General features: G+C 43.3%; 1 protein-coding gene across 4 annotated transcripts in view; it reads right to left on the reverse strand.

The window, feature by feature from the left end:
* CDKL5 (cyclin dependent kinase like 5) overlaps nucleotides 1-11,438 on the reverse strand; it is a 244,224-nt gene continuing 232,786 nt past the window's right edge. For 3 of the 4 annotated variants that reach the window (XM_032763401.2, XM_032763399.2, XM_032763400.2), the window contains 3 exons: nucleotides 4,975-5,097; nucleotides 3,788-3,907; nucleotides 1-2,772 (listed from right to left, as the gene is read on the reverse strand). In XM_032763401.2, the coding sequence (XP_032619292.1) occupies nucleotides 2,380-2,772; nucleotides 3,788-3,907; nucleotides 4,975-5,097 (636 nt within the window). In that variant the 3' untranslated portion in view covers nucleotides 1-2,379. The remainder of the gene's footprint in view (nucleotides 2,773-3,787; nucleotides 3,908-4,974; nucleotides 5,098-11,438) is intronic. The other variant, XM_032763402.2, reaches the window with a different exon arrangement.

Raw genomic sequence — 11,438 nt, forward strand, 5'->3', positions numbered from 1 at the left:
TGAAAGTGATGTATTATTTAATGAAAAAAGAAGTTCTTATAAGACTAACGAGCCAGATGCAGACACTACCAGTCTTGCAGACATTCACACAATACTGCTTAGAGCCTCATTCTCAAACTAGAAACTGCATTATTGTCTACTGAGCTTATCAAGACATAAAAAGCACTGTTTTACACACACTACATGTATATTATATATAATATATAGTGTTTATATATTACATATATCAGATGAAATCTCAAAAAACAACACATGCACATTTCTTTCAGGCAGCTGAGAAATCAAGAATTCCTGCTTTATAGTCTGCCAAACTTGTTACTTTTTTTTGTTCTGTGCAAACCTGAAACAACATACTGTACCCTATAGCCAGCTTTTGCAAGTGTTGGTGTCAATTTTGTTTAATGTTCTTAAATGCATTATTTTGGACTTTACCTCCTTTTGCAGTGAAATAGGAACTTCAAATGTTACTAAATGGCTATTTTTACATCTATATCTGTGGCTAAATTATGACCTTCATGCTCATCTTGACTTTTTTGGAAAGGACAGAATATCTGTAAGTACAACTGATATATGAAGATAACAGGCAGAAAGTGAGCTACACTGCAGACTGATGCGAGAGTTGAACAAATTAGTTTAAATGTAGGAAAGATTGTATTGTTCTGACACTACAGTCTGATGCTCCTCTCACCTACACCACGTTTATATCAGTGTATACCAGTGTAACTCATTTGACTTCAGTGGACTTCCTCTTAATTTACACTAGTATGAGAGGGGAAATCAGGCCCTACACTTAAAATCCATTGTTATAAAGGCAATCTCTTTTATTTTCGTAATATTCTACAGAAGATGAAACCTCACATCTACTATTTTGTAGAAACTGGAAACTGACTGTGAATGGGAATATTCTGATAGCGAGTTACAAGGAGAAATTAAGCTGCCGGACACCATTCCCACCTCTATCTGAATATCATTATTTTAGTACATCCTGAAACAGGAAGGAAAAAAAGTGCAAGAGCATTTTAAACTTAAATACACAAGATTTATCTTTCTAGTTAGTAGACTTTTAAATCAAATGTAAAATACATATATGCATAAAAGCTTATACCATGATTTGCAGTGCCATGCTATGTGTAAGTGTCACTACTTTGACATGTCACTTGCAACTCATGCTATATTTCTTTGGTCTTCACCCTATTATTAAGTGGAAGAGCATCTGCTTCAGCTTGTGGCAAACGGGCACTTTCTTCCTTTAGAGAAAAGATAAGCGATACCAAGTTTCTATTCTCTTGATGCAGATGCATAACTCCCATTGACGCTAATGGGAAAGCTAAGTGCACATTTAGGGGAGAATATACCACATTCAGATTATTGTACAGTTCCATATAATCTCTTACATTCAGCCAATACCTCCAACAAAATAGCCAATATAAAGTTTTGAAATGAATATACTTTTGTTTGCTATCAATAGTAATGCCTATAGCACTGCGCTCTCATAGCTGAGCAAGATTCATACTGTTACAGTCACACATATCCACATTCAACTCCCTTTTATTATAAGTATAATACTGCACTTTATATCACAAATGTATAAAAATATGGCAGATAGTGTCATAACAATACTTTTCTTTTAAATGAGCATATTTTAAAAAAATCAGACAGTTATTTACCATTTATATATATATTTTTATATATATATATATATATATAGAGCGAGAGAATAAAATACTCCTGATGCAATATATAAATGTTACTGTTAGTTTTTATAGAAACTACGGTAGCTGTTGCACTGCTTCACAATGTTTCAAACAGCTCAAAATAACTTTACATTGTAACAGAAGAGATATGATTATAACAGTACGATATTAGTTCATCATAAATAAATATTACAAATCCTATCAAATGTGGAAGTTTAAAAAACAAATTTAAGACATACAATTCAACTTTAACCCTTAACAGGGATACTTGTATCACATAAACCCCACTGTTTTAAACTAGTCAGCAAAATATGTAGTAAGGGCATAAGTCTAGACATTAATTGTTTTCACCCCTCGAAGTGCCAGTACATACTTAAACTCTCCCGGCTTTCAGACAGAGATGTGCATTGAGCTGGAATGTAAAGGAGAAAAAATGGCAACACATTTCTTCTCCCTGAATTGCACACACTATCAGCCAATGAGATTTCTGATGACTGGTAATTAATAAGTCATCTTGTTTTACTGGATGATCCCTGACTATCAGTGTGGTGCCAAATAATATAGCCCCACAGGTACATATTGCACACTTTCATAAAGCTCAAAATACAGTCTTACTATCACCAGCAACACCATCAAACCCTCGACTCAAATTCCCATGTTAATTGGTGTGCAATCGGGAGTGCCATTACAAGGCCGTCTCCTTTAAATCATTCAGATTTGGCATTCGGGAACGGTTTGTTCGGTTATACGTGGGTCCATTCTGTCCACTCTTGGAAGGCAGTTGATCAGAGTAGGAAGTCCCGTCACTAGCACTCCTGTTCACCGGAGACACATGCCAACTCGGTTCTATCTGGCTTGGTATCTGAAGTGTTGGCCTGCCTTTTGATTGGGGCTCCTGACGCACATTGCTGCTGCTGCTGCTACTGGAAGTTTGACTTATGGGGTGAATTCGCACTTCAGAAAAAGAAGCTTTGGCTGGCTGACTTGGTAACGGCTGGAAGCGGGATTCAGAAGGGATAGAATGATTTGAGGAGGAGGACAGATGTAACAGCTTCCGAAGGGATTTTAAAGGTTGGCTCTGGAAGACAATGAATCAGGGAAACATTTGGTCTTATGCCCGGCAGTTACACTAGCATGCCAGCCTTTCTGTATGAAAACTGTCTTGGGCATGTCTTAAACGGAGTGAGCTTAACTTTAAAAAATGTCAGGACTTAGTTCCTTTTACTGTTTACTAATTCTGAATATTTAATTTCAATCCACTGACTAGGACCCACTGTACAGGAATACGGCAATACATAAAGTGCTTGGTGGTTATGATCAGTATCTACTATTGGTGCCTGAACAGTTGAGATAGCTACAGTAGAAACACTTTGTTCCACCAATTATTTTTTGAAACCACGGCAGATGCAACGAAGTTCTCCTGTCTGGTTTTGAAGCTCGGGGGGTGAGGGGGGAAGATGTCTACATGAGCACTTAGTTCACAGCAAGCTGGGATGTAAGCTTACCCCGCACACTAAGTGTCCACATGGATGCTGCTGTGCACTAAAATTTCTGTAGCGTGCTTTGATCTGCTCCTGTTTCAAAGTGGAGTGGATCAAAGTGCACTAGAGAACTTGTAGTGCCCAGCAAGCAGCATGGTCCATACAGACACATAGTGCATGGCAGAGTAGAGGGGGTAGATTTACAGCGCAGCTTGCCTCAAAGTAAGTGGCCAAATATTCTGTTTTTTTGAAAGCGCCTCTAATGCAAAAACATAATCAAAGCTTTTGCAGCCTAAAAGGTGGACACAGGGACTATTATGGCTTCCATTCTGGATTTTTTGCCACTCCAATAGTCCTATCGGTACTGTCCCGAATCCAAGGCTGGGGAGGGGAAAGGAGGAAGGTTTGTGATGCCCTTCCAGCAGGTGATATGTACTGTATGGATTGTAATACACTGTTTTTCTCTCTGTCTCATATCCCTTACTTCTCAATTATGCAGAATGGTAGCCACAGGACTGAGAAGTAAGCAGAGGATAAAGGCAAATGCAATTTTTCTGTTCACTGTCAAGACACCACAGTGAGAGAGTGTGGGGAATGGAAAATGACACTTACATGAGTTTGAATTTCTGTCATCTTCTCAGGATGCCAATCCTTCTGCCTGCTGCTCTGGAGATTGGAAGAGTGAATGGCTTTCTGTAATGCCAAAAGATCCTGACCATCACTGCCGGGCATCTGCAACATAATAATAAACAGGGGATTTCAGTAAGTCCTTAAGATTAGGTGTAGGAATCATCCCCGACTCCTATTATACAATGCAGGTGAAGCCCACTACTGCAGCTGAGTTGCAATGTCCTCTAAATATCTCCCCCCATATTATTGTGGATATCATGCAGATTTGTTACAACCTCAACTCTTAAAGCATTCCCATGCTGTTAGTTGCTAGAAGAGAGAGCATTTTAAAAAGCCTACAAAAAGCCCTGCGGTGCCTTAGCCTCATTTCAATAGCATTCCATATTGCAGTTAAGACCGGGGGCCAGTTCTGTAAAGCCAAATTTTGCCCTGAATGAAAACAGATCAACACTGTTTTTAATTGGATATTTTGCTGAGTCTTGCTGCTACAAATGCAGGGGAACCGTATCCTCAAGTTCAACATATTTGTGTCTCTGTAAAACCTGAGGCGAGGATGAAGAAAATGTAAAGCTTTTTAATATATAGGGGATTTACCTCATATCACCATTCCATGGAACAACAGACAAAAACAAAACAACCAAAATTTGCTCTCACTAAAAAAAGGTCACCAGTAACAATTAGGACAAAGAAAAATCCAGCAGCAGCACAAACTAATAAAAATTGATCTTTCATTGAGCCTGCAGTTACAATAGTTGATTAATTCAATTTGGACATAAGAGAACAATCTGTAAACAAAATATAAATACAATTTATAAACCAAATTATTTTCAAGTTTATTTGTACTGGTCAAACAAAAGGGGAAAGTCACTCTGTTTTACAGTGTAACTGATTTCAGGAGAATTTGCTTTCATTACTCTTAGTCCCAGGCTCTTCCTCTCTTAGCAACTGGATACATTTTGAGTATATCTTGGATGACTCAATTATGAATCTTTTTTATTACATTTATTTTGATAGGACTGCTGAGTGTATTTGAATTTATGGAACTGGTCCAAGATACTTAACTGGCTTAAAGAGAACGTGATCCCATGAAAATAGAATACATGCTGCTGTAGTCAGTAAAATAAGTTTACTGGAGCATTTTTCCGTGCTACTGTACTTAAAAATAATACCATGGGTAGAGTGACTACAGGAAGCTTTTTCAAAGAAGAACTATGCTTTAAATGATTCTTTGAATTAAAAAGAGGAAAGAGGGATTTCTTGATGCTTGGATTCTCCCCGTTGGTTGATTCTATCTGCAATATAAGATATAAAAACTAAATGCATAAATAGTGCTTCAATGAAGTGATCTGTCCTTCACATATTCATGCATAAATGGTACTTTTAAATAGGAAAAATAACTAACAGATCCCATACTTCCTGGAAAAGTTCAGATTGACTGCTATTCTGAAGAAAAGGATGCCTATGAAAGGAATCCCAGGTATCACTAAACCGCTTTCTATATATAAAGAATGTACAAATAATAATGAATGTGTGTCTACGTTCAGGTTGCTCCTTCATTGGATCTACAGAGCCTGATTCAAATCTTGTTGAAATCAATGGAAATCAATCAATCATTAACTTCAATGGACTTCCCATAATTAACTTCCCATAATTGTGGCGATATTTTACTAACAGAAATATTACTAGAGAAGTCTGCATGTTCTGTGAAATGAAGTAATATTTATTTTCCAGATGTATGATTAATAATCATATTATGTTTTAAACTATTGTAAAATAAACAAAAGCATTAGTATTTCCAATTTGGCTGAAAAAAGTTTGGGGCCTCAGATATAGGTCTGAATAAAGCACCTTTGAAAAAGGCATTTACAGTTGCATGATTACTGGCTGACATTTTGTTTCTTAGTGTATGAGAATACAACCAGAAGTCATGGCACTGGGTGCAAGTATACAAACAAACAAACAAATATCCACTGTCAAAATCACAAATGGGATACACTTCCCTCTCAATGGAAATTTATAAAATATGTGCGTATTATTTTGTCTATAAAGGAAAACTTGACAGTATTTTAGACTCTATAACATTAATTAACAGAAAGACAGGCATATTGGTGAAATTCAAGGTTTTTAAAACAGCTCAGCTTCTAGTTTCTAGCTAGAAATTGTATAAATTAAGGACAAGAGATTCATTAGGTGGCTTAGCTCCTTTAAAATCTTATGGCCTGAAGATTCACGCTATTTGTAACTCAGCAAATTTTGACGAAAACAAATGACCACCATGAAGGGTGCTCGCAATGTTCTCTAAGAAAGCCAATTACATGTTTCTTCAGAGCCACACCACTGAGTATGTGCCATAATGCTACAAGATCTGGGTCCATGCGGAAAGTGGTGACTGTTGAGACTGCACACAATCCCTCATGTGGATCAAAATGTTTGATTCTAGGTTATGAAAAGAGTCACAGAGGCTTTAATTATCCTCAGTTCCTTTATGCTACATCAGGAAGGACTCCAAGCAAACGGGAAAGGAGAGTGGATGGGAATGGCTCTGTGGAGGCACTACCTCTGTGAGAACTCCAGTAATAGGCAAGTAACCTTCCTTACTCCTTCAAGAATTGCCTCTGGAAACCCCTACTCTTGGGAGAACAATCATCAGGAATAACTCTCTGCAGGAGAAAGGGTCAGGATTAGGACTGGAGATCTTTGGCAAAACAAAACTTGCCAAAAGACACAGCCAGTCCGGTAGTACCCAGCAGGCCAGAATGCATGCTGAAGCACCATCAGCTCGCTGAGGCACTGCTTGCACACTGATTTCTCAGACTACAATTTTACATCAGTACCTCATATGGGGCTTCAAAGCCCTGATCTGCATTTGGCTGCAATGGGTTTGTTCTGAAGGAGACAATGTGCATTTATGTACTTGCCAGGGTCTATGAGACCTAAGAATCTCAGAAACGACTTGATTTGCCATGAGACTGTATATCCTTATGAGCAATGTGTATTTGAATGTCAATGAATTTTTCTTGTAGTAGAAAAGCAGTTAACACTGTGTTGTTGAGAGTTTCTGCTACAGAAGCCAATCTCTGCATGGAAGTGAAAGCAGCCTTTCTAGGTTATCCCAAGACCTAGACTGTCAAAGCAGGAAGAAGATAATATGCAGAGAAGACGACACTGGGCCTTGAGAAGCTAGTCATCCAAATATGAGTAAAAAGAACATCCTGATGCTTTAGGTGGGCTGCCTCAAGTACCTAGTATTTGGTGAAAATTCAAGGAACTGTATCTAAACTGAACAGGAGCACCTCACACTGAGTACTGTCCACACATAACCTGAGAATCTCTGTGAACAGTCCTGTTAGAGATACAGAAGCAGGAACTGGAAGAGATCCTGGTCTGCTCAGACTCAGATGATTTACCACTGCCTTAAAACAAACAGAGTGGCACACTGGTCACTGACTCCTTCAGTTCACTGTCAGAACAGATAGAATACACAGATACAAGCGAGCCAACAATGCCAAGAGGTCAAGGCTACTGACACTGGTACTGATGTAGCCTCAGTGTTTACTTGTTGGATCCAAAGACCCCGTTGGAGTCAACAGGTCCCCAGACCAGGTTTTATGGTTCTTATCAGACTCTGGCTCCAAATCTGGCCACTTCTTGTTAAGAATGGAAAAGAGCAGGAGTAAGCACTCTGTATAACACTTGTAGACCCATGTACATCCACTATTTTGGTGCTCTTAGATCAAAGTGCTTGTTTCAATTTTTTTGAATGCTTTGTGTGCAGTATAATCTAATCCACACTGTATGAACTCCTGCACAGAGCTTGGTCTGGAAAAGGTGGACTCAGTGTTTAACTGCTAGGTTTTCAAGGTCTCTTATCAACATGAGACTGAGACACCACTTCCTTGATGGGCTGAACCAGAGTAGGGTAGAACCTGTGTAAATTTAGGAAATACCCTTCTCACTAATCACCACTTGCATCCAGTGTGCTCATCTGTCATTAACATTTTACGACCACATAATCACATTTTTTAGATCTAGTTATTTTACCTGGGTCTGTCATGCAACAGACCAATTTTTAGCTGGGCAACAGAGCAGAAATATTTTCAGATCCATGCAACAGCATGTACAAATAGCTTGGAAACACACATCAGCATAAATCTAACTAGCCTTTGTCAATACTAACATTCATTTATAAAAGTGGGATTAAACTCTTAATTTTTGTCTTGAAACTACTGCTAACATATAAACTAGATAAACAGATAAAAGAGACTTGAACCACGATCCTAAGAAGTGTATGCTGCACACAGCCCCAAGGGTCACTTATGTTCTCTGAGGAGTGCGCGGTCAAGAGTTGTGATCTGCTGAACCAGAGTTAAATGGAGGAATTATGTGGTGCCAGCTGATATATTGCTGCTAAAATCATGGGAGCTTCCCTTTCTCCCACATGATATCATCTGGAACTGTGCCCATTTTGTGATGATGATGACAGGCCTGTTTCTCTAGTCGTTACAACGTAAACCAGGACGGTTCCACCGAAGGCAGTAGTACTAAACAACTATAAATACTGATGTGCATGAGAGAAAAATCTAACCCAGAGCCTTTGTATTTCATTAGCTCAGTTCAAAAGGTTTATTTATGCATCGCACTGCTGATTTTGCAACCAAAAGAGAGATGGAAAGAGGTTGTGGTGAGAAATACTCTGATATAAGATTACTGTAGCTGCGGCTATGAACCAGATTATTCTCCTCTCCCACAACTTTCCCAAACACAGAGTAAAATCAGTTCTGTCAGATACACATTTGGAATCCTGGGCTCTGGAAAGGATCTGAGGAGTGTTATAAGAGTGAAGATCTGATTTAAAAAAGGCGAGATCTCTGCTTCTGTATAGGACCTGCTCTAACTCCCACTGAAGTCAGCAGGAGTCTTTCCATTTCTTTTTGATGAGTTAGATCAGGCCTATCAGTAATATTGAAGGTGACAGAAGATTGATATGTTGCAAGTTGTGGCACTATTAAAGCACAGTTTCTAAATTCAGCTGCATCTGACGAAGTGGGTATTCACCCATGAAAGCTCATGCTCCAATACATCTGTTAGTCTATAAAGTGCCATAGGACTCTTTGTTGCTTTTTACAGATCCAGACTAACACGGCTACCCCTCTGATACAATATACCCACAAAACACTTGCAATGTGTTTTTATTTATAGACTTTTCTATCATGATTTAGCTCCTGTATCTGATCATTAAAATATTCATTGTTCCCATGTGCCTGTGAGGTAAGGACTCTCCCAGTTGGGTATACTCTCCCAATTTTTATGAAGGCAAATTGAGGCACAGAGAAATTAGTGACTTGCTTCGGTCAAACTGCAGGTCTCACCAGAGCTTGGAATCAAACTCAAATCCCAAATCTACTGCCTTAGCAGTGAAACCATCCTTCCTCTCAGACCAGCACAGCAGAAGATATTTCTAGATACATGATCATTCACACCATGCATCTGATACAGGGGTCGGCAACCTACAGCACGCACACCACCTTTGGCACGCAAGCTGATTTTGCCTGGCACGCAGCTGCCAGCCGGGGTCCCAGCTGCCGGCCCCGCTCAGCGTGCGGGTAGCTGAGTAAATGGAATCCCAGGACAGTAGAGGCCGAGCAGGGCCAGCGGCCAGGACCCCAGACCAGTGGCAGGCGCACCCCCTGGCTCCCTCCTCCCTGCGCTGGGGTTCTGTGGCTCCTGGGAGTGTGAGCTGCTGGGGCGTGGGGCCCTGAGCCTGCTGTGGGAGGGCTGGTGCTCATACTCCCGGGAGCCGCAGAGCCCGAGTGTGGCGAGGGGGGAGCAAAGGGGCATATAGGGACCATCGCTTGCATCCATTCGCTGCAGGTGTCCCCCCTTCCCCGGCTCCCCCCTCACCACGCTCGGGATCTGCAGCTCCTGGAAGTGTGAGCCACCGCCACCCCTGTCCTCCTGCAGCTCCCCGCTTCTGGCTGCCTCAGCACTCCATGTGGAGTCTTACCTTCATGTGGAGCCAGTGTCTGACTGGCATGGGCCTGGTAAGGGGAGTCCCGGGGGGGGCAGTCGGGGGGTGGGGGGGGGGGGCGGGGGGTGGGGGGGGCTGGATGGATCAGGAGTTCTGGGGGTCTTGTCAGAGGGCAGGCAGTGGTTGGATGGGGCGTGGGAGTCCCCAGGGGTCTGTCTGGGGGTGGGGGTGTGGATAAGGGTTGGGGCAGTCAGGGGACAAGTAGAGGATAGGGCCCTAGGGGTGCAGTTAGGGTTGTGGGGGTCTCAAAAGGAGGCAGTCAGGGGACAAGGAGCAGGGAGGGGGACGGGTTGGGCAGGGCCAGTGCAAGGGTGTTTTGCATCCTAGGTGAAACTTCCACCTTGTGCCCTCCCCCGTCCCCGAGCCCCTGCCCTGAGGCATCCGTCCCGACCCAGCTCACCCCTGCTCCACGCATGAGCACCCCGAGCACGTCATCGCTGCTTCACTTCTCCCACCTCCCAGGCTTGTGGCGCCTAAGCTGATTGGCACTGCAGGCCTGGGAGGCGGGAGAAGTGAAGCAGCCACGGCGTGATTGGGGAGGAAGTGGGGCAGGGAGTTCCCCTGCATCCCACCCCCGCCACTTGCTGCAGGCGGCCCTCCCTGCGCTCCCCTGCCCTAGCTCCCTCCGCCTAAATGCTGGCGGTGACCGGAGATCCGACCGCTGCAGTCGCTGCAGAAGAAAATGCTGCACCCCAAATCCTAGTGCCCTACGCGACCGCCTAGATCGCCTAAATGGTTGCACCAGCCCTGGGGTTGGGAGTTCTGACCAAGGCAATCAGGGTGGGAAGTGGCAGGGAGTGGATGGGGGCAGGGCTCTCCCCTCTTTTTTTGATTGTTCAAATATGGTAACCCTAGGCGAGGAGAGAGCCGGGGGGTACATGGGGGCTGGCGCCCGCATACATACACTGCAGCCTGGGCAGGAGGGGTGGGGGGGCACAGCTGCTTCCTGCCAGCAGCGCCACCGCCTTTCCAGGGCTGCTGTCCCCCACATCACACCAGCTCCTCCCCACATCACACCAGCTCCTCCATGTTTTGGGCTCACTGCTGCTGCCGTAAGCGGGACGCTCTGGTTCTCCAGTGCCTCTGGAAGACGGCTCCCTCCCTACTGAGCTGCTGCAGCAGCCCAAACCCAGCAAAGCCGGTGAGTGGACTCGAGGCAGGGGCCACCTGGTGGGGTGGGGAGGGCTCGCGGGGGGGCTGTGCACCCTCCAGGGAAGTACAGGGGTTGGGGAAGGAGGAACCTGGTCTGGGAGCAGCAGCTGGCCATGGCTAGCCCTTGGGGTCTATAAAGGCTCGTTGGGATTTGCCCCTCAAATGAACCGATGTGCAGGGGGGGACGGAGGGGCGCAAGTTTCACCTAGGGCGCAAAATATCCTTGCACTAGCCCTACCCCAGGGGGTGCGTGCACCCCAGGTTAAGAACCACTGAACAAAACTGATAAGATCCGCATTTTAAATGAAAGCAGCAGAGAATCCTGTGGCACCTTATAGACTAACAGAGGTTTTGGAGCATGAGCTTTCGTGGGTGAATACCCACTTCGTCAGACGCAGGTAGTGGAAATTTCCAGGGGCAGGTATACATATGCTAGCAAGCCTGAACACCAAG

This window comes from Chelonoidis abingdonii, chromosome 1 (assembly GCF_003597395.2).
Source record: "Chelonoidis abingdonii isolate Lonesome George chromosome 1, CheloAbing_2.0, whole genome shotgun sequence".
Taxonomy (NCBI): Eukaryota; Metazoa; Chordata; order Testudines; family Testudinidae; genus Chelonoidis; species Chelonoidis abingdonii.